The sequence below is a fragment of the Chrysochloris asiatica genome, unplaced genomic scaffold, assembly GCF_000296735.1.
Source record: "Chrysochloris asiatica unplaced genomic scaffold, ChrAsi1.0 scaffold00090, whole genome shotgun sequence".
Taxonomy (NCBI): domain Eukaryota; kingdom Metazoa; phylum Chordata; class Mammalia; order Afrosoricida; family Chrysochloridae; genus Chrysochloris; species Chrysochloris asiatica.
Genome location: NW_006408608.1, coordinates 3,804,438 through 3,827,079, shown reverse-complemented (window position 1 = coordinate 3,827,079; position 22,642 = coordinate 3,804,438). Strand labels below are relative to the sequence as shown.

Genomic DNA, 22,642 nt, shown 5'->3' with positions numbered 1-22,642 from the left:
ATGCAGGATTGCTATGAGTTGGAACTGATTCCACGGCACATAACAACAACAAGAAGCATCCCCTGGGCTCTTTGACATGTAATAGCTTCACTCCAGTCTCTGCTATTTTCTCCATAAAACCTTCTGCTTTCTATGTCCCTGTGCCTCAAATCACCCTCTTTTATAAAGGGAGCCAGTTTTTGGACTTAGGATCTGAGCTAAATCTCAGATGATCTCATCTCTGGAACTTACTTAATTACATCTACAAAGACTCTATTTGCAAATAAGGTTGTGTGCGTAGGTACTGGGTGTTAGGATGGGGCACAGTTCAGCCCACTTCAAGAGCAGGCTGGCTCTGGAGTCAGACATCTGGGTTTGCACCCAGGTTTTGCTCCTTCCTGCTGGGCGACTCTGAGCTAGTCACTTCTCTCTGAGTCTCAATTTCCTCCTCTATAAAGCAGTGATATAACCTCATAGTTTCGTTGTAAGAATTAGATGAGATGATGAGTATAAAATAGTAGATTGACACCTATGAAATTGCCTGTTTTTGGCCATTTTGACCATTAAAATGTCATGTCTTGTAGTTCAACTTGGCAGCTGACTGACCTGTAACCAGTGTTCCAGAAATGTTGCCTGTTTGTCTGAGTTTCTTAGTGCTGTTTTAATAAAAGAAATACCTTGTTAAAACCAAGTGGGTGGCTTTAATGAACAGAAATAATCTATTTTCTCGAAGTTTAGGATGCTAGAATTTTGAATTCAGGGCACCAGCTCCACGGGGGGAAAGTTCAGCTGCTTCTTCCTTCATTCCTTGGCAATCTCCATGTGGCATCCATCTTTCACTGTTTCTGTTTCCTTGCATCAGTACCTAATTTGCTCCTTTTCTATCTCAAATGTGATTCACTGAGGGCACATCTTACACAGATGTGGCCTCATTATCTTAACAAAGAAAACTCTATTCCCAAATGGGATTACATCCACAGGTAAAAACCTAAACCAAACCCACTACCGTAGGGTCTATTCCAACTCAGAGCAACCATGAAACTGTCCTGGAGGGCTTCCATACCTGTACATTTTTACAAAAGCTAACGGTCTCGTCTTTCTCCTGCAGAGCAGCTAGTGGATTCAAACTACCAACCTTTCAGTTTATAGTTTATACCAACCATTCCACTGCCCCGTAAGGGCACTTCGGTAGCATGTGGGTAGGGTTTCGGAATGCTGGTCAGAGATTGTCCTCAGTCATCTTGGGGTTTAACCATGACTGTGATAAAGTCATGCCCCTCAGTGAGATGGATTGATACAGTGGAAGCAATGGGGGGCTCGAATATATCAACAATTGTGAGGATGAACTAGGACCTGATGGTGTTTCTTTCTGCTGTGCAAAGGGTTGCTATGAGTTGGAACTAACTTAATAGCTCCTAGCGGCAATAACCGCCACTTGTCTACTGTGGTGGCTTGTGCATTGTTGTGAGGCTGGAAGATGAAAACATTATGAACAGTACCAGAGTGTTGTCATGGTGGCTGCAGCAATGGGCTCGAGCATAACAACAATTGTGAGGATGGTGCAGGTCTGGTGTAAATGATTATATATGCCTGAGTGTTTAAAAAAACAAGAGCTAAAATGAATAGAGAGAAATAATGTTAACTGATGGTACATGGAGGGGATTATAATCATTGTAATGAAACAAGGTATATGATTTGTTGACTGTAAAACTGATGATCTGCCCTGTAAACTTTCATTCAATTCACAATAAAAATCTTAAAACAAAACAAAACAAAAAAACAAGGAAAGAAAGAAGAGACCAAAACGGATGTCAGAAGAGACTCTGAAACTTGCTGTTGAATGCAGAGAAACTAACATAATGGCAGAAATTATGAAGTAAAAGAGCTGAACAGAAAATTTCAATGGGCAGCTACAGAAGACAAAGTAAAGTTTTATGAAATGTGCTAAGACCCAGAGTTAGAAAACCAAGAGGGAAGACCACACTGAGCCTTTCTCAGGTTGAAAGAACTGAAGAAAAAATCCAAGCCTCAAGTTGCAGTATTGTAGGATTCAATGGAGTGGCACTGTAAGATAAACACTGGACCACAAAATCAGTTTGAATTGCAACATTGGTGGTTCAAACCCACCAGTCACTCCTTGGAAACCCTATACAGCGTGGCTATGAGTTGGAACAGATTCAATGGCACTTAACAGCAGCAACATGGACAAAATAATGAATGATGCTCGAAGCATCCAAAGACGATGGAAGGACACACAAAGTCACTGTACCCATAACAATTAGTTAATGTTCAATTATTTCAAGAGATTGCATATGATGAAGTACCAGTGGTATGGAAGGACTGAAGGAAGAAGTCCAAGCTGCCTTGAAGGCATTAGTGAACAACAAGGTTCCAGGAATGAACAGAATACTAATTGAAACATTTCAACAAACTGGTACAGCACTGGAGACGCTCACTCATCTATGCCAAGAAATTTGGAAGACAACTACCTGACCATTAGAGTGGAAGAGATCCATATTTGTGCCCATTTCAAAGAAAGATGACCCAAAAGAATGCAAAACTCCTTGAACAATATCATTATTATCACATGCAAGTAAACTTTTGCAGAAGATAATTCAAAAATGGTTGCAGCAATATATTGGTAAGATGCTGTCAGAAATCCAAATTGGACCCAGAAGAAGACATGGAATGAGGACTATCAATGTCAGATGTTAAGAGTTAATTCCGACTCATAGTGATCCTGTTTAGGATTTCTGATGCCAGATGAGTCTTGGCTGAAAGCAAGAGCAATATTATATCAATTTCAATATTATCATATTATAAAAAGCAGAGAATTCCAGAAAGATGTTTGCTTGTGTTTTATTGACTATGCAAAGACATTTGACTGTGTGGATCATAACAAGCTATGGATAACATTGTGAAGAAGAGGAACTCCAGACACTTCATTGTGTGCATAGGGAACTTGTATATAGACCAAGAGGCAGTCATTTGAACAGAACAAGGGGATACTGAATGGTTCCAAATCAGGAAAAGTGTTTGTCAGGGTTATAGCCTTTCACCATATTTATTCAATCTGAGAAGCTGGATTTATGAAGAACATGGTATCAGGGTTAGAGGAAGACTCATTGACAACCTGATGGTGGTGGCAGTTGTGTGTCACTGTCGGTTCCGACTCACAGTGACCTTGTATATATAGGGTTTCCGAGGCTGTAAATCTTTATGGGACCAGAAAGCCTCATCTTTCTCCAGTAGATTCAAACTTATGACCTTGGGGTTAGCAGCCCAGCTTGTAATCCACTGCACTACCACGGCTCCTTTGGACCACAATACTTGTGTATAAAAGGGGAGGGTCATCTCAGAGGACTGGAGCCTCGGATTACCCCTAGAAGTAAAGAATTAATTGTCATCATTTTGACATGGTCCTTTGTCTGTGGACCCTTAAAGTGGCTGCAGCAGAAAGCTAGTGGAGAAGTCCAGAATGGGCTGAGAAGTGTGAAGGGCTTCAGGGATATCCTAAAGACCTTGAGAGTGGCAGCTCAGCCCAGTTATCTAGTTCAGGACCTCAGGTATTTCCTCACACAGACCTCATTAGATCAGTGCTGTGTTGTATTGATTTGTATACTCTGGGCCAAATCACAAATACCAACGTGTAATAATTTCATGTTGTGAGAATCTGAGAAGTGAACATTGTCCAGATACTTTTCTGGTTTTATGAGCCCATGCCCCGCTCTCAGCTGTGACCTTCGTCACATGACTGCCTGTGAGAAACTAGCGCCCCCTGCGCCTTCAATGTCAGAGTCCTCAGCCAATGACAGGGGCAGGTGTAAACACTCAACCTCAACGGGGGACATCTCAGGTGCCACTTCTGCTCTAGAACTTGTGGGGATCAGGCTGAGGCTTCACCTGGAGTCACACCCTTGTTTGGTTTCATCCCCATCCCTGTCCTGCTTCCCCTACTCCCTTACTCGTTTCTCTTGGAGGCACTTTCTTAATAAATCCTCATCTCAGGGTCTGCTTTTGGGGAAACTCCACCAGAGAAACACAGTTAGATTTTATTGTGGACGTTGATTTTGACCTGGGGTGTTTGTTGGCCATGTAATCAAACCCAAAGCAAAGTTGCTGCTGAGTCGATTCCCACTTATGGCAACCCTATGTGCTGCAGAGTAGAACTGTGCTCTAGGAGGCTCTCATGGCTGTAGCACTTTGGAAGCAGATCTCTCGGTCTTTCCCACAAGGCACTTCTTGGTGGGTTTGAATAACCAATCTTTAGGTTAGGAGTCAAGTGCTTAACCATTTGTGCCACCCAGGGTCAAGTAATATATGCAGGGAGATTCAGAAGCTTTGCAATACCATTGCTAAGCCCTGATGGTAGGCTCACAGTAACGCTTGTTACAGGGCCAGGAGAGTCTGCGTGTGGCCACCACCACCCCAGCCCACATCCATGAAGCAGCAAAGAACACCACGCCAACAGCCACTTGCTTCCCCATTGACCGTTTACTTTATTGCTGGTTATTCCGACTCTTCCCCAAACATCTTTCCATCCCCTTCCATCAAGGCCTCTTTCCAGAAATTTGCAACTGTCTCCTGCTTCTTGCCATCTTACATAAAACACATTGAAATAAAGATCGAAACAGGAACTTGGCTGAGTTTTGCAACACAGAAGTGTATTCTAGGCCTACATTTATAGTAAGTGGGGGTGGGTAAGAGCGGTGTGTCAACGGGGGTGGTGGGGTGGGGTGGGGTGGGGTGGAGTGGTCACACAAGGATAATCACACAGGGTGAGCAAGCGAACTGGAAACAGGTTTCTGAGTTCCAAGGGCTTCAAAAAACATCAGTATTCAAAAAAAAAAAAAAAAAGAAAATCAATAAAGCTAGGAGAACTTTACACTGTTTCTACATGGGAGACACTCACTCACTTCCCTTTTAGACTAGAAAAAAGATGAACAAACCCACATTAGCCAAACACACATATACATGACAAATTCCAAATCTCCAGTCCCCCTCCCTTCTGCTACTGCTGAGGCAATTCTGACTCCTAAGGAGCCCATGGGACAAAGTGGGACTGCCTCATAGGGTTTCTAAGGCAGTCATTGCCAAGGAAGCAGACTGCCATATCCTTCTCCCTAGGACCAGCTGGTGGGTTTGAACTGCCAATCTTTTGGTTGGCAGCTGAGTGCTTACACTGCACCACCAGGGCAACTTAAATCTCTAGATAAACACCCTCTAATAAGGCTTTTGGTGTCTTCAGCTCTGGGGCTGGAGAGGGCTGGGACTCTGACACAAAGGCAAGGGCCACTGACCCCATAGACAGGACAGCTTCTGGGGGCTTCTAGGAGTTGGGCCTGTCAGGTGGTGCTGACCTAGTTCAATAGGATAGGGGTCTGTTTAAAGACAACCCCCATCCCATTTCATTGAGATAGTGACTTTGGGCCCTGGACATTTCCTGAATAGAGTGGTTGGCATTCCTAAAGAGTAGAGCACTAGTGGGCATTGCACGTTAGGGACAGAGCCGCTCAAGGAGGGCAGGGGCCTGGTCTGGTGTGCTAAGACTGCATCCTCAGAGGCCAGCACTATATCTGGCACTTGGTTTTACACTGTAACAAACATCTGTTGAATGACTGAACAAAAGAATCCAAAATGAAAATCCTTGTTCTTTCAAAAATACAAATTTATAACCTTTGGGCTAGTTGTAAACTGGTTGTTTTTAACCTTTAAAGTGGAACTGTGATTCAATCAATATTCTGACATTAACTGGCCCTAAAGGAACTTTTTGAAAAGTTGAAACTCAATCTTTTCAGTTGGTGTCAGGAATTGATCTGTTTCTGTCCTAGGGAGAGGGTCTTTTACAAATGTGCGGGTGGATTTCAATAATCCATCTCTAAGGACAGCAGATGGCCTAGAAGTGACCAGGCTGCAGGCCTATGCCAGGAGAAGAGGGGCAGGCTGTATGTATCATTTATGCTCTGGGGGAAGGTTTGAGCCTGGTTCGTCATGAACATGGATATGGCTGACCTCCGGGTATGTTTGTACACTAGACTCTTGGGCCACGAGGATGCGGGTCTGGAGAGAAACCTGTCTCTCACATGTAGATGGCTGCTCTGATGGCATCGGTTTCCAGGGAAAGTCCTAGGCTAAGTTATTGGACCCTCATGGAGTGGGGAGGGTTAGCCAATGGTGTCTACACTGCAGAGAGAAAGTTAGGAGGGGTTGACAGAGGCAGGGGAGGAATGAAAGATTGGGGGCAGCCACCAGGAAACCCGGAGGGAGGTGACTTTAAAATGATGATGGCAGTTCAAGGTATGCCTGGGGTCCCAAGCGCTCTACCCTGAACTTCAGAGCAAGGCTACCTGCCTTATCAGTTTGGACCAGGCATTGAGGGTTTGGGGGGGATGGCATTATGTTTCATTTTTTTTTTCATGTTAAAGCTTTGCAGACATGGTCAGATGCCCAGGTACTTTCAGGAAGCACAGAGCTGAGGTTCACCTCCTCTGAGAGGGCAAGGCACCGATGCCCCGGATCCTACTGCACTTCCTGAAGTGTCCCCATGGGACAGTCTGGCCCCAGTCAGGCAGGTGGGGGCTCTGGGGAGGGGTGTGAGGGGTCTGGAGAGCATGGGGGAGTAGGAAAGCACCAACCATCCCTGCAGGTCAGGGTACCATGTGCCACCACTTGAAGGGAAAGGGCTTCCGGCAGACGTTGGTGCCGCAGTGCACCTCCCCCAGAAACTTGTGGTAGGCAGAAATGTCATCAATGAAGGTGCATTCGAAGCCCAGCGGCTCCATCAGGGAGCGCATGTGTGTCTCCAGGCAGCACACTTCCTCCACCTGGGGCCCGAACGGCTTGGGGATGCCCAGGTCCTTGTCAAGGATGATCATGTTCACCTGTGACAGGGGGTTGTAGCAACAGCTCCTATTGAGTGAGCGCCTGCTATCTGCCTGGCACTTGCCTAATTAAGCTCACTAAGCTCTCATAACAACCCCTATGACTTAGGTACTATTGTTTTCCCCAATTTATAGATGACAAAACTGAGGCACAGAGGGGCTTAGTAACTCATAAATGTCAGAGCTGAAGTGGAAAACTACGCAACCTACTTTTATGGGGATGTGTGTGCAAAGATATAGATACATGTGTGCATTATGTATGTGAAAGCTGGACAGTGAATAAGGAAGACCGTAGAAGAATTGACACATTTGAGTTATGGTGTTGGAGGAGAATACTGAAAATGCCATGGGCTGCCAAAAGAGCAAACAGATCTGTGTTGGAAGAAGTGCAGCCAGAATGCTCCTTGGAGGCCAGAATGGCCAAACTTCGTGTCTCATACTTCAGAAATATTGTCAGGAGGGACCAGTCACTGGAGAAGGACATCATGTTTGGTAAGGTGGAGGGCCAGCGAAATGGATTGGCCAAGTGGCAGCATCAATGGGTTCAAGCGTGGCACTAATTGTGAGGTTGGCCCAGGACCAGGCAGTGTTTTGTTCTGTTGTACATAGTTGAGTTGGTACAGACTTGATGGCACCTAACAACAACATTATGTATACATGTGTATGCACAATTATCTAGACATAGCTACTATGTACAGTGTACATCTAAATGCATGTGTGGGCATATGTGTATTTGTGTTTATATATGTATGTCTATGTAAGCATGTATGTATATATGTATCTAGCTATGTATTGTGCTAGTTACTATTGAATCAGCTCCGAATCACAGCAGCCTCATGCAGAACAGAAGGGAATGTGCCACCGCCTGTCAGTTTGTTGTAATGTGGTGGCTCGCATGCTGTTATGATGCTGGAAGCTAGGGCACCAGTATATCAAATACCAGCAGAGTCACCGTGGTGGACACATTTCAGAGGAGGTTCTAGACTAACAAAGACTAGGAAGAGAGGCCTGGTGATCTACTTCCAAAAATTAGTCAATGAAAACCTATGAGTTATAGATATTCATGTGTATATATGTATGCGCATGTGTGTGTCTATATATCTAATTATGTGTATATATGTATAGGTGTGAGAAGGTGTGTAGATATGTATCTGGTCTTACATGTTATTCTTGTTGTTAATTGTGCTGAGTCATTTCCGACTCATAGTGACCTTGTATAGGGTTTCTAAGGCAGCAAATCTTTCTGGGAGCAGAAAGCCTCATCTTTCCTGTGGAGTGCTTAGCCTACGGGCCGCCACTGTGCTCCTCTGATTGGACATATGTATGTTATATATGGAGCTTTGGTGTGACGTTATAGGATCAGCACTGGACTGCCGACCGCAAGGTTGGCAGTTCAAACTCACCAGCCACTCCTCTGACACTCTATACAGGGTGGCTATGACTTGGAACCGACTCAACAGCATTTAACAACAGCAACATATATGTGTGGGCAGGTGTGTATATATGTATTTTATTATATTTATGTACATGTATATGAAAGGACTTGTAGTGGTTACAAGTTGGGCTGCTTAACCTCAAGGTCAGCAGTTTGAAACTACCAGGCGTTCTGTGGGAGAAAGGTGAGGCTTTCTGCTCCTGTAAAGATTTACAGCCTTGGAAACCCTATGCAGGGTCTCTATGAGTCAGAACCGACTCCACGGCACACTATCACCATCACCAGCACATGTATGTGAATGTGTATATATGTGTCTGATTATATATGTATGGGAGTCCTGGTGTAATGCTGCAGGATAATGCGCTGAACCACAAGGTCAGCAGTTTAAACTCACCAGTCACTCCTAGGAAACCCTACACAGTTACTGCTGAGTCAGTACTGACTTGATGGCACTTAACAACACCAACAATGTATATGTGTGAGCATATGTGTGTATGTATATGTATGTTGTTGGTGTTGTTAAGTGCCATCTAGTCGGTTCTGACCCATGGCGACCCTGTATAGGGTTTCCGAGGAGCAGCTGGTGAGCTTGAACTGCCAACCTTGCAGTTCAAATGGCTTTGCAGTCTGGCGCATTAACACACAGAGCCACACCAGGACTCCGTGTATATATATATATATATATATGTATATATATAAATATAAAACCATATACAAGGGGGCTTCAAAAAGTTTGTGGAAAAATTTCATTATCTTTTAATTCCAGTTTTCCATGAACTTTTTGAAGTCCTTTCATATATGTATGTGTATATGTGTGAGCATGCATGTATACATTTATCTGATTATGTCCACGTACATGTGTGTGTGTGTGACTGTGTATGTATGTTCCTGGCTATAGACATGCATGTGTACATATGTATCTGATTATGTGTATATATATTATTCTAACCTCTCTCTAGCTCATGGGGGGCTTAACTCGATAACAAAAATCCCTCCTTTGCATAAAGGACCTTTAAACTTTTACAAAACCCTTTTCTCCCAGTACCCCAGTGAGGAGCAGGGTAACCTATTACTCCTAGGAGGGAATAGAGACCCAGGAAGGGAAGTACTTGGGGTGATTCAAGTGAAGCCACGTCATAGCTCAGCCAAGTCTGCCCCTCCCACCCCAGCTCCAAGGGTCCCTTCTGGATCTGGCTGCCTCTATTTGTTTTGGGTTGGGGACCCTCACCATGTTTGGGAAGTAGGCTCTGGCCTGGCGGTCCTCGTCCATCTTGAACAGAGCGGGCAGGTCAATGATGTCCTGCTCTGTCAGTCCCAGCTCCTTCTTGAGGATGTCTCGGTTCCAGTCCAGGCAGCGCTGGACAGGGGAAGGAGGGAGGGCAGGCAGGTGAGGGGACACACCCCTGCCACCCATGCCTGTCCTTGCCATCATCATTAACCCTACCCTGTCTGCAGCATCAGGTCAGGGGGCTAGGTGCACACCACCTCTCCCAGTGTGCCTCTCCACCAGGCTAATGACCAGTAGTGATTAATAACAACCACAAAGAGGAAGACCACAGAGAAAATAAGGGCCGCTGCCATTTATTGAGCACTTCCTACAAGCCAGTTGTTGTTGTTGTTAAGTACTGTAGCGTTGGTTCCAAGAGCCCGTGTCAAATACTTTTTGCACAGTACCTCAGTGAATTCTCAGAATACCCAGTAAAGTAAGAACAACACTGAAGATGATATTGATAATAATTAAAGCTATCATGTAATAAAAGCTGGTCACTGTTCTAAATGCTTTATGTATAATCCTTTTTTAAGTCTCACAAAGACTCCATGAGGCAGACACTATGGCTAGCCCTCCTTTATTCCCAAAGGTGAGAAAATCAAAGACTGAGAGTCCTTGGTGACTTGTCCAAGTCCGCTACTAGAAGTTGTGGGGCTAGGATTTAACATCAGATCTACTTAACGTCAAGAAGTCTTAATACATTTAAGTTTCAAGTAGTCAGAGGCCAGGAAGTGAAGAGAAATGGACCTGGAGCCCTGATCAACCTGTGTCTGAAACCCAAACCATTGCTGGACTTTCCATTTATATGAGTTAAGAATGCCTTTTTGTTTAAACCTGTCTTTGTGAACTGTAGTGATCCATGCAGTTGCTTCCCTGGTATGCATTCTACCTCCCCCCCACCCCCAACCCTCACCCCCACATCACAGCAGTCATGTTGTTAAGTTAGATTGAGCCCACCCTTACCTCCAAGTGAAAGCTGATTAGTGTACTCTCACCCCTATCTCTTAGCCAGGGATGAGCAGTAAACCAGGATTAAGCTAATCAGGATATGGAATCCCCTTGGCCACAGTGATTGGTTCAGGTTGGTCCAATCAGGGTAGAATGTGTTCAGTTGTTCAATTGCTCACTAGTTGTGGATAGTACTAGATGGGTGTGAACCCTTTAATTGTTCCACCCATAAGCCTAGCATGAGGGCACCTGCAGAGCCAAGAAGTGCAGAGAAATGGAGCTGGAGCCTGGATCAACCTATGCCTGAAACCCACACTACTGCTGGGCTTTTCATGCATATTAGACAAAAATGCCATTTTGTTTAAATGCTTATTTAAAAACAAACAAAACTTGGCCCTTTAAAATTTGCCAATACAAATAAAAGGAAGTTTAACTCAATAATACAACTCCCTTGACTAGCTTCTATTCTGGATACAAACTTTAAGACTTAGGGGATCGGGAGGTGGGGTCTGTCCATAGACAGAAAACTTCAGGAAACTGATTTCCCTGAAACAATTAAAAATTTAGCTCATGATCATACATTGTTCTTTTTTTTTTTTGGAGAACAAATCTGTTGTTTTCACCAAAAGAGGCATGCCTCCCCCAAAGGTTATGGGCTCTAGCCTTAAGGAGACCTTGCCTGTCTGGTATTGCCTTCCTTTCCAGGTCTCCTGCCAGCTGGTAGCCTTGGCTCACTTGCACATTCCCTGGCAGCTTCCGCATAGGAGTTAAGAGAGGAGGCTGGACGCAATGTTTATTGGTTTATTGAGCAAGCCCTTAGCTATGCTCCTGCAACTGGGCAGAAGCCTCTGAGTTTTTGGTCATTTTCATGGAGCCCAGGGGATGTGAGGTGTGCCATTAGGCACAGCTTGGTCCTTCCTGATCCCTCTGCCCCAGCCCCCACCCTCACTGGACCCCCGGCCCGTCCTCACCTGGAAGTACAGGTTTTCCTGCACCAGGCTCTCATTGGACAGAATCTTGTTGATGGTGATTCGCTTGCCGCTCATCCCGGCCAAGCCTGTGGGAGTTAGAGGGCAAGCGAGGGCAGTGGCGTCACTAGAAGGGTGGGGAGACTTGGACTGCACCCCTTGACACTGTCAGAAGGGGTGACACCAAAATGACCCCAGGGTGGGCGGAGGCAGTGGGTGGGTCAGCGTAAAAGAGGAGGGGCCTCCAAGGCAGTAGCATCTCCAGGGGCGGAGTCACTCACTCCCACCCTCCCATCTCCTATCAGTCAGGATGTGGCTGGTGGGCGGAGGTGCCTGCCCATAGGAGGAGAGGAGGATCTTCGCTTTGTCCAATGGGAGAATAGAGGAACTTCGGGGTGGGGGGTGGGGGGAGCGCTGGGACGGCAGGGTGAACAGTGCCTGGCTTGTGAGGGATTGGGCTGTCACATGTTGCTCCACTTACTTACAGGAGCGTAGGGGTGGGTTGGAGAGAAAATTGCTCATTGGATCATTCACAGGGGTTTGGTGGGGTGACACCAAGAGCTACCGCACTGGGTGACACCAATTGGGGGACAGTCCAGCTTCAGGAACCTAAGTTGGGTTCCCCCCTCCACCAAGGCCCCCAAACCCTGGGCTAACTGCTGGGCTGGGGGTAGGGGAATGGGCTTGAGGACTGACTGAGGCATAGCAGGGTGACTGCAGGATAGATCAATACAACATTCCCCGCCGCCGGAAACGGAAGCACACACTGGGTTCACGTCAGTCATGCCCCCTGGAACAGGGAGAAGCAGGTAGCTGCCTTCCACTCCCTCTGGCCAGTAAGGTGAGAGTGGGGTGTGGGCAGCCACGTGAGTCTTCAGCTAGAGCCCAGTCCTAAAGATGAGCAGCTGGCCAGGGAGAGGGTGGCAAGAGCAGATGCCCAGATGTATCACTTGTCATTTTCTAGCCCTGCCTGTTGCTCTGCTCTGGCCCTGGGCTGGGCCTGCCTCTGCCCCCTAGTCCACTCTGACAGTCCTGATGAGTGATAACTGACATTCCCTGAGCACCTCTTATGTAGCAGCCAGACTTCTGAATGCTCTACTCAGATTCGCTCATTAAGCCTACCCACAGTCTCAGGAGGTGGCTACTTTCATTAACCATGTGTAAGTTGAAGAGCCGAAAGGTAAAGTGACTTGTCCAAGGTCCTACAGCCAGCAAGCAGCTGAGCCCGAAGTCCAACTCACAGCCTATGCTTGTGACCATTTCTTTGTTTGGTTGCCTGATCAGGGAAGGACCTGTGGTCCACTGCACCTCCCAGACTTGTCAGGGGCAAAGAGCTTGTCATTAGGCTGTTGGGTCCTGCACCCAAGCTGCCTCCACACTACCAAGCAGTCCCGTTTGTACAAAGATAATAGTCCCTACAGCTTATGGGAAGCTTTTTGCAGTCCCTGGGTGGTTGGTACCACTTGGCTAATAACTGAAAGATTGGAGGTTCTAGTCTATCCAGAGGGGCTTTGCAAGAAAGGCCTGATGATCTACTTGTAAAAAGTCAGTAAAAATCCTATAGGGCACAGTTCTACTCGGACACCCACGGGGTTGCCTGATTCATGGGTAGTTTTTGGGAGTGTGTTTAGCTATAGAAAAGAAGTCTCCAGAAAGTCAGGACTTGTGTCTGCCAGCCCAAGGAAAAACTCCCCACTGGTGGAGAATTTCATAAGGATGATGGTCTTAAATTGGTCTAGTCTGTCCAGTACCAATTGCTGACAGGACATTGTCTTTGGATGGCAGGACCACTGGGAAGGAGTGAGGTATACTGGGGATGGCAAACTGAAAATGACAAAAATCATTTAAGGAAAAACGTACAAGGGATTGTCATGGCCTCTTGAACCTGGCTCATTGTCTTCACCTGATCAACTTTCCCTCTTTCCATGATTAATTCAAGTGCAAGTCTCATCTCATCTACCACCGTCCCAAGTATGCTGTGTCTAAATGAAGCAGGTCGTTTCTCCCTCTGGGGACGACAGTGTTTGTCGGGGTTCACTTTTCTTCCTGCTCTGAAACCACATTCTCTATGCTTTTCAGATCTTCTAAATTCCTTGAGCCTGGATTGCATGTCAGTTTTGAGCCATTTAATTCTCCTCTGGGTCTGGTGTCATTTCAATTTTGATTTGGATGATCCCTGTGACAGAGTAGAACAGCCCTGGAGGGTCTTCTTGGCTGTAATCTTTATGAAAGTAATTTGCCAGGCCTTTCTCCTGCATATCAAGCATATATGAGGTTTTTAAGAAGTACCTGGTGCTGGTGAGAAGGAACGGTGGACACGGTTCATCTGACCCTGTCACAACAAGAGTCATAAGAAGACAGTGCTGTTTCCCACTATTGTTGTTGTTGTTGTTAGGTGCCATTGAGTTGGTACCGACCCATAGCAACCGTATGCATAGCAGAACGAAACACTGCCCAATCCTGGACCAACCTCACTACTGTTGCCACGCTTGAGCCCATTGATGCTGCCACTTGGCCAATCCATCTCGCTGGGAGTCTTCCTCTTTCTCTCTGACCCTCCACCTTTCCAAACATGATATCCTTCCCCAGCGACTTGTCCCTCCTGACATCATGTCCGAAGTATGAGAGACAAAGTTTGGCCATCTTGGCCTCCAAGGAGGCACTCTGGCTGCACTTCTTCCAACACTGGCACCCCATAAACCATGGAGTGGGGCAGGTGCTCCAGAGCAGTGGAACTGATGCTGACGGACAAATTGCTCATCCCTCCCAACCTCCTGGGGTCTCAGTGGAGGCTCAAGCTCCCTTCTGCTGCCAAGGCCCTAAGGCTTCTCACCTTTGAACATGACAGCCTCTCCATGGCCCTCCTTCTGTTTCTCTCGGAAGAGCTTGTAGCAGGCCGAGGTGCTGGCCATGAGCATCCGGAACTTCTGCAAGGGAGTCCAGGGGAATAGTGTCAGCGGACAAAGCCCCTGACCTGAGGAGCCCAGCCCCATCTGCACATGATCTCCAGCCAACCCACATCAAGTGGCAAAGGCAACCCGGGAGGATGTCGTTACCCTCTTTGCTAAAGAAATCCACCCACTTCAGCAGAATACCATTGAGTTAAAGCTCAGATTGGCAGGAAATGAAGGTATCTTTTTCCAGAACCCCAGGTTTATGCCCTATTCCTCTCTAAAGAATATTGGCCACTAGCCTTGGCTATCAAGTTCTTGAACTTGTTAGTCTGAATGTTGTTGTTGTTAAGTGCCATCGAGTCGATCCTGACCCACGGTGACCCTGTATAGGGTTTCCAAGAAGCAGCTGGTGAGCTTGAACTGCTGACCTTGCAGTTCAAACAACTTTGCAGTCTGACGCATTAGCCCACAGCGCCACACCAGGACTCCTGAATAGACATGTGAAAACCCCATGGAGTACATTTCTACTCTGGTCACCATGAGTTGGAACCTACTTGACATTATCTGGTTTTTGGTTTACGAGACTAAAATACACATTAGATTTTGAAGACTTAGTATGAAAATAAGAGTATAAAATTCCTCAGTAATTTTATATCCATTAGATGTTAAAATGCTAGTTTGGGGATTTATCAGATTAAATTGTGGGAGCAAGATGAGGCTTTCTGCTCCTACAAAGATTTAAAGCTTCAGAAACATGATAAAGCATTGCTATGAGTTGGAACCGACTCCATGGCACTAAACAACAACAACATAATCAGGTTAATATTAATATCACTGGTTTCTTATTTTTTAAACTGTGACTTCTAGAAAATGTGTAGTTGCATATCTGGCTTGCATTAGAGATTGCATTCTATTTATGTTGGTCTGTACTGTTCAGTATATTGACAAAGGCTTTCAACTGTGTGAATCATGAGAAGCTCTGCATAATATTGCCAAGAATGTGTATTCCAGAACACTTAATTGTGCTCATGAGGAACCTGTACATAGACTAAGAGGCAATCATTTGAACAGAACAAGGGAATACTGAGTGGTTTAGAATCAGGAAAGGTATGTGCTAGAGCTGTATTCTTTCACCATAATTAACCAACCTGTATGCTGGACTATCTGAAGAAGAACATGGCATCAGGACTGGAAGAAGACTCATTAATAACATTTGATATGTAGATGATGCAACCTTGCTTGCTGGAAGTGAAGAGGACTTGAAATACTGACGAAGAGCCAAGATTAAGCATTCTATATGGATTGCACCTCAATGTAAAGAAAACAAAAGTCCTCACAAGTGGACCAATAAATAATATCATGATAAATGGAGAAAAACCTATTGTTAAAGACTATTTTGCTTTGATCTACAATCAACACTCATAGAATCAGCAGTCAAGAAATCAAATGACATACTGGTACTAGGCAAATCTGCTGCACAAGGCCTCTTTAAAGTGTTGATGAGCAAAGATGTCAGCTTGAGGACTAAGGTGTGCCTGAAAGAAATCTGTATTTGTGCCCATTCCAAAGAGAGGTGACCCAACGGAATGCGGAAATCGTCGGACAAATTCATTGATATCCCATGTGAGTAAAGTTTTATTAAAGGTAATCCGAAAATGGCTGTAACCATACATTGACAGAGAACTTCCAGTGGTTCAAGCCAGATTCAGAAGAGGATGTGGAATGAGCGATATCATTGCTGATGTCACATGGATCTGGACTGAAAGCAGAGAATACTAGAAAGATGTTTACCTGTGCTTTACTGACTATGTAAAGGCATTCGATTGTGTGGATCATGACAAGTTATGGACAATGCTGCGAAGTATGAGTATTCCAGAACACTTAATTGTGCTTTTGAGGAACCTGTACATAGACCAAGATGCAGCTGTTCAAACAAAACAAGGGAACACTGAATGGTTTAAAATTAGTAAAGGTGTGCACCAGGGTTGTATTCTTTTACTATACTTATTCAATCTATATGCTGAACAAATAATCTGAGAAGCTGGATTGTATGAAGGAAAACATGGCATCAGGATAGGAAGAAGACTTATTAACCACCTGTGATATGCAGATGATACAACCTTGCTTGCTGAAAGTCAAGAGGACTTAAAATACTGATGAAGATCAAAGACCACAGCCTTTGGTATGGGTTGCATCTCAATGTAAAGAAAACAAAAATCCTCATTACTGGACCAATAAACAACATCCATGTCAATGGAGAAAAGATTGAAGTTGTCAATGACTTCATTTTGCTCGGCTCAACCAACAACACTCATGGAAGCAGCAGTCAAGAAATCAAACAACCTATTACACTGGGCAAATCTGCACATGACCTCTTTAAAGTGTTGAAGAGCAAAGATGTCAGTTTGAGGACTAAGGTGCGCCTGACTCAAGCTATGGTATTTTCAATAACCTCAGATGCTCTGAAAGTTGGACAGTGAATAAGGGAGATCATAGAAGAATTGATGCATTTGAACTATGATGTTGGAGGTGAATATTAAAAGTACCATGAACTGCCAAAAGAACAAATAGATCTGTGTTGGACGAAGTACAGCCAGAGTGCTCCTTGGAAAACAGGCTGGCCAAACTTCATATCTCATACTTTGACATGTTGTCAGGAGGAACTAGTCACTGGGGAAGCATATCATGTTTGGTAAAGTAGAAGTATGCAGAAAAAAGAGGAAGGCCCCCAGTGAGATGGATTGGCACAGTGGCAGCAGCGATGGACTAAGGTGTAATGATTGTGAGGTTGGCACAGGATCAGGCAGTGTTTCTGTTGTGCACAGGGTCACTATGAGGCAGTACTGACTCAATGGCACCTAACAACAACAACTCCAATGACAACATACAAGTCAATTTCAGCCTTCTTCCTCTAGGCACCTCCCATAGACTCTGCCATCTGCTGGCAAGAGCTGGTTGACTATCACCCAATTGAATCCAAGCTTGGGGGCTAGCTCACCTTTGTGCCTGGGATAGGGACAAAGGTCATGAACTCGTCCACATGGCCCACAGTCAGCCAGTCTGAGTAGAGCTCCACAGGTGCCTGGACCTGCTGGGCCTGCAGGAAGTCCCGTACCACCTTGGTCATCCTTCGACCACCAGACCTGAACAAAGAAGAACCTGCTTTTTCATTGGCTGGTGGGTCACCTGGGCAGGGAGTGTGGGTATTGTGGAAATGCCAGCGAGCCAGGGATTCATGCTTTGGGGGCGGGCCATGTTTGGTCATGCCTCTTCTGTTTATGGGAACCCCATCTCATTACAGTATTCCTTCTCTGAGCTCCTCATCTCTCCCCCACCTGCTTTATCATCTTGTTATAAACGCACTACTGTCAAGTTGATTCCGATTCATAACCACCTTATAAGACAGAGCAGTTTCTAAGCTCAAGTCTGTAGCAGCAGACAGACACATCTTTCTCCTGTGGAGCAGCTCGTGGGTTCAAACTGCCGATTTTTTGGTTAGCAGCCGAGTATTTAACCACCGTGCCACCAAGTCTCCTTAATTTCATTATATACCCTCTTATTCTGGGAAGTTACTTAGTAAATTTTATCTTGAATCCAAATTCACACTAAGATGTAAAGGCTAACTTGGTTTTCTTTTCAAGAGTGTTTGCATCTGATAAGGGGATTATTTTTCCAGCCACTCATTTCATGTTTAAGCAACCCAGGTTACCCTTTAATGAAAAACAACCCCGTTCTCCCATGGCCCCGCCTGGCTTCTCTTACAGAGGAAAGCTGCTCCCGATGAGGATCCGGCCCAGTAGATATTCCTTGCCGTTCACGGTCACTGGGGGACTGACCTCCAGATTCCCAAAGGAATCAAGGCTGGTGATGGGTTCAAAGAGGGGCTCCCGGGTCACATAGCCAAAGTCCGGGCCCTGGACAGAGAGCATACAGCTGTTATTAATCCCTAGTCCCAGATCCAGCCACCCTTGGACAAACATTTGTTCACCATCTTTGGCATGGCACTGTGGCCTGTAACTCCTAGGGGGCGTTGCTCATGGTCTCCTTTATTTCTACCAAAGGGCAGGAGCCTGGGCACAGAGGCTAAACTTGTGAACAGCTCAGTGTGAGTGTGTGTGTGTGTGCATATATGTCTTTAACTCCACTCCAAATATCACATGATAATTTCAGGATTTGTGCTCTTGATATTCCTGCTTATCTCAGTTTCTCTGGCCCTCAATTTCCCTATCTCTAAAAGTGCCATGGGCTGCCAAAAGAACAAATAGTTCTGTGTTGGAAGAAGTACAGCCAGAGTGCTCCTTGGAGGCCAGGATGGCCAAACTTCATCTCTCATACTTTGGACATATTGTCAGGAGGGATCAGTTGCTGGAGAAGTACATCATGTTTGGTAAGGTGGAGGGAGGGTCAGAGAAAAAGAGGAAGACCCCCAGCAAGATGGATTGGCAAAGTGGCTCAAGTATGGCAACAATTGTGAGGTTGGCCCAGGACCAGGCAGTGTTTGTTCTGTCGTGTATAGGGTCACTATGAGTTGGTACTGACTCGATGGTACCTAACAACAACAACAAAAAGAGATGTTGGAGTCTAGGTATGGTGCCGTAAGACAAAGCACTGGGCCATAAGGTTGGTTTGAACTGCAAGGTTGGTGGTTCAAACTCACCAGCTGCTCCTTGGAAACCCGATACCGGGTTGCTATGAGTGGGAACTGACTCAATAGCACTTAACAACAACAACAAAAAGAGGTGTTGGTCTCTAGTCAGGGTAGATTATATGATTGACCCTGTATAGGGTTTCCAAGGAGCAGCTGGTGGGTTTGTATGGCCAATCTTGCAGTTAGCAATTCACCGCTTATCCTATAGTGCCACACCAGGTGATGGTGTGCTGTGAAGTCAGTTCGGACTCATAGCGACCCTGCATAGAGTTTCTGAGGCTGTAAATCTTAATGAGAGCCGAAAGCCTCATGTTTTCCCTGCAGAACTGCTGGTAGCTTCGAACTTCTGACCATGAGGTTAGCAGCCCAATTCATAAGCTACTAGAGCTCCTTAGTGCCACACCAGGACTCAGCCTAAGAGAGGTATTGGTGTAGGGGTTCCTGAGGCAGTGTAGAAGATGATACAGTGTCCTCAGAGGCTTGCTGCCACTTTCCAGTAAGGATTTTGCATTGCTTTGTGACTTGAGAAAGAACATACTTCCTCACCTGAGGGCAGACCAGGCCATGTGACTTGCTTCAGCCAATGAAATGTAAGCAAAAGTGATACAAGCCAGTTAAGTGCAGATGTTATAAGAAGCTCTGTGTGAGTCTGCCATTTCCCTTTCTCTTCTCCCAGTCCAGGGAGAAGAGAATGGCATTTCCCTGGACTCTAGAATGAGGAAAACTCAAGGAAGTAGAGCCACATGCCACCAACCAGTAGTCAATAGGGAATGCAGGCAAGGAATAAGCCTTTATTGTCATTCGCTGAAGTTTAGGGGTTGTTTGTGAAGCTGGCCTTGCTACATGAAAGCTGATCACTACATGTGGGATAAATACAGACATTTCACACGGGAGTGTGACCCATTCTCAATTAAACATCCTTTCCCACTGAACTCGGATGCAGCCTTCTTAGCACAGAGCTCCAACAGACTGCAGTTGTCACACATGAGATGTAGCCCTACGGATCCCTTGAATATTAAGGTTCTTTTCATGATTTTTGGACAAAAAAGTAGGGACTTGTTCAATTTGCTGGGTCTAAAGTTTGCCTGACAAAATCCCTGTTGAGCAAAAGCAGTGGAATGGGAGAATGCTGCTTATCCTGGCCCCCGCTGGGAGCCCCAAGGGACAGCTGCATCCAGTGGGGTGAGTTGCTGCAGCTTAGCGCTTTCTCATCTAGGAGCCCCAGCTGGCAGGTGCGAGCTCCCTGGAGCCAGAGCAGCTGGGGTTTTACAGCATTACACTGACGAGAAGGCAGGAACAAAGCCGCCTGGGACCCTGGAACCAGGCCAGCTGGGACATTGAATTCAGGTATCAGTCCAAGGAAGAGAGAGAAGGCAGAATCTGGGAGACCTCCGTTCTCATGCCTGCAGTGACCGGCTGCTTGTGGCTGGTTTGACTCAACCTTTCATTGTATGTGGGGGATGAGGATGGGGACTATAAGCTTACCAAGGACAGCATCTAAGCCTGTGGAATGATAATCCTAATGACAGTTAACATGGTCATTACATCAGGCACAGCATGATGCCTTAGCACCATAATCCTATGAGACCGATATGGTTTTAACCCCATTTTACAGATGAGCAAAGCTATGCTTATAGAGCTTAAGTTGTTGCTCATGGTCACGTTACTGCTAAGGGGTTGGACTAGGACTCAAGGTCAGGTCCACATGACACTCCAGAGCTTTGTGCTCACACTATCTGCTCTACTTTCTCCCCAGGGTGAGGGGACTAAGTTAATGAATGTTCTCAGGAAGAAAAAGTCATCTTTGAGCAGCCAATGGGGAGGCTGCTCTGTGTGGGCAAGTCACCTGATCTACCCGGGCCTCATGTTATCCAAGCTTCCCTCTGTCTATTCAGGGCAGAAGGGTGATGATAAAAGGGAGACTGATTTCAGTTCTGCCTCTACACAACAGGTCATGGAGGGCATAAAGAGGAGCAATAATGGCCTCAAGAATTGGGGGAGTCAGACTGCCTTAAAAAAAAAAAAAAAGGCTGAAAATCAGGGCTTTAAAGGTCCTCACAAGCTTTGAATTAGGAAATGTGATTTCCAACAATTGTGTAACTTCCTTTGTACCCTTTGAAAGCGAATTTTGCTGCAAGCTGGAAATGGGGCAGTGGCAGGGAACAGGGTCTTGGAGTCGGTCCTGCCAAGCCTCTGTCTCCTGCAGTTCCTGTGTCTTGGAACAACATCGGTTATCAGAGCAGGAGAGGACTTTTCAGGGCACTGTCCCAAGTGACCCATTCTGCAGATGAGAACATGGGGGCTTTAGGCAGTAGACTAATTTGCCTAAGGGCACCACTCACTGTCTCCTGACTGTAGGAGCCCATAGGGTGGTCCCCACCAGGTGACCCTTAGCCTCTCACCAGGAGCTGCTTCACTGGGAAGTCCTTTAGGTTTCCATCTCGGGGGGAGTCCAACACCACAGGGAAACCCTTATGGGGGGCCTCAATGTAGCCAAATTCGACTTCATCCTATGGGGACACCAAGAAGAACCGTTAGATTATTCTGGAGGGTACAGTGCTGTAGGATAAACACTGGTCTACTGACACTGTGGTAGGGCAGGAAAGCGCCTTCCCAGGTGGAGTCCTCGCCTAAGGGCACCAGGGAATACCAGCTCGCCAGAGTGGGGCTAGGGAGGTCCTTGTGAAAACAAAAGGAACTTGTGCAATGGGCAAAAAAACAAACAAACAAACAAAAACAACACAGGGTGAAAAGTTAATTCCTCTGTACTCTATCTCCTGGTCCCCAGTTCTCTTCCCTTTAAGCAAACGATGGCAGCAGTTTCTTATAAATCCTAGAAATAATCTTGGCATGCCACAGAGTTGTAGGCATGTCCATGGCTTTTTCACATTGATTACATAGTTCATGTTGTACCACTATCAGCATTATTCTTTTCCAAAATAGCCTACCACCACTAACATAAATGCAGCGCTTCCAAACAAAATCTCCTCTCTCCTCCCTCCCTCTCATCCTGTAACCATAAATCATCTTTTTTGATTTTTTTTGTTTGTTAACTGTCGTCGTGTCAGTTCCGACTCATAGCGACCTTATATAGGGTTTCTGAGGAGTGCTGGTGGGCTTGAACCGCTGACCTCGCAACTAGAAGTCCTGTATTTATCCTACAATGCCACACCAGGATCTCTAAATAGTCTTTATTATTGTTGTTGTTAGGTGCTGAGTCAGTTCTGACTCATAGTGACCCTAAATAGGGTTTCTGAGGAGCGGCTGGTGGGTTTGAACTACCAACCTTGTGGTTAATGTTGTTGCTGTTGTAAAGTGCCTTTGGGTCAGTTCTCACTTATAGAGACCCTGTATAGGGTTTCCAAGGAATGGCTTGTGAATTTGAACCACCAACCTTGCGGTTCAAACCGACCTTGTGGTCCAGTGTATTATTCCATAGTGCAAATAGACCAGTGTTTATCCTACAGTGCTATACTAGGACTCCAAATAATCTTTGGTTTCCATATATTTATTTCATATAAGTGAGATCCTACAGTATTTGTTCCTGTGTCCTATGTCATCCAGCATAATGCTTTCCAAGGTTCATCATTGGAAATGTGGCATGCATCAGGCCTTTATT

The 22,642-nt window shown here is 45.7% G+C and overlaps 1 protein-coding gene across 2 annotated transcripts in view; it reads right to left on the bottom strand.

Annotated features, from left to right (window-relative positions):
* Positions 1-6,462: 6,462 nt before the first annotated feature.
* Positions 6,463-22,642, bottom strand: part of PADI2 (peptidyl arginine deiminase, type II) — a 65,970-nt gene continuing 49,790 nt past the window's right edge. The window contains exons 7-13 of one of the 2 annotated variants that reach the window (XM_006866340.1): positions 21,426-21,533; positions 18,138-18,289; positions 17,374-17,518; positions 14,315-14,408; positions 11,485-11,570; positions 9,524-9,652; positions 6,463-6,860 (exon numbers count right to left, since the gene is read on the bottom strand). In XM_006866340.1, coding sequence (XP_006866402.1) covers positions 6,627-6,860; positions 9,524-9,652; positions 11,485-11,570; positions 14,315-14,408; positions 17,374-17,518; positions 18,138-18,289; positions 21,426-21,533 — 948 coding nt within the window. In that variant the 3' untranslated portion in view covers positions 6,463-6,626. The remainder of the gene's footprint in view (positions 6,861-9,523; positions 9,653-11,484; positions 11,571-14,314; positions 14,409-17,373; positions 17,519-18,137; positions 18,290-21,425; positions 21,534-22,642) is intronic. The other variant, XM_006866341.1, reaches the window with a different exon arrangement.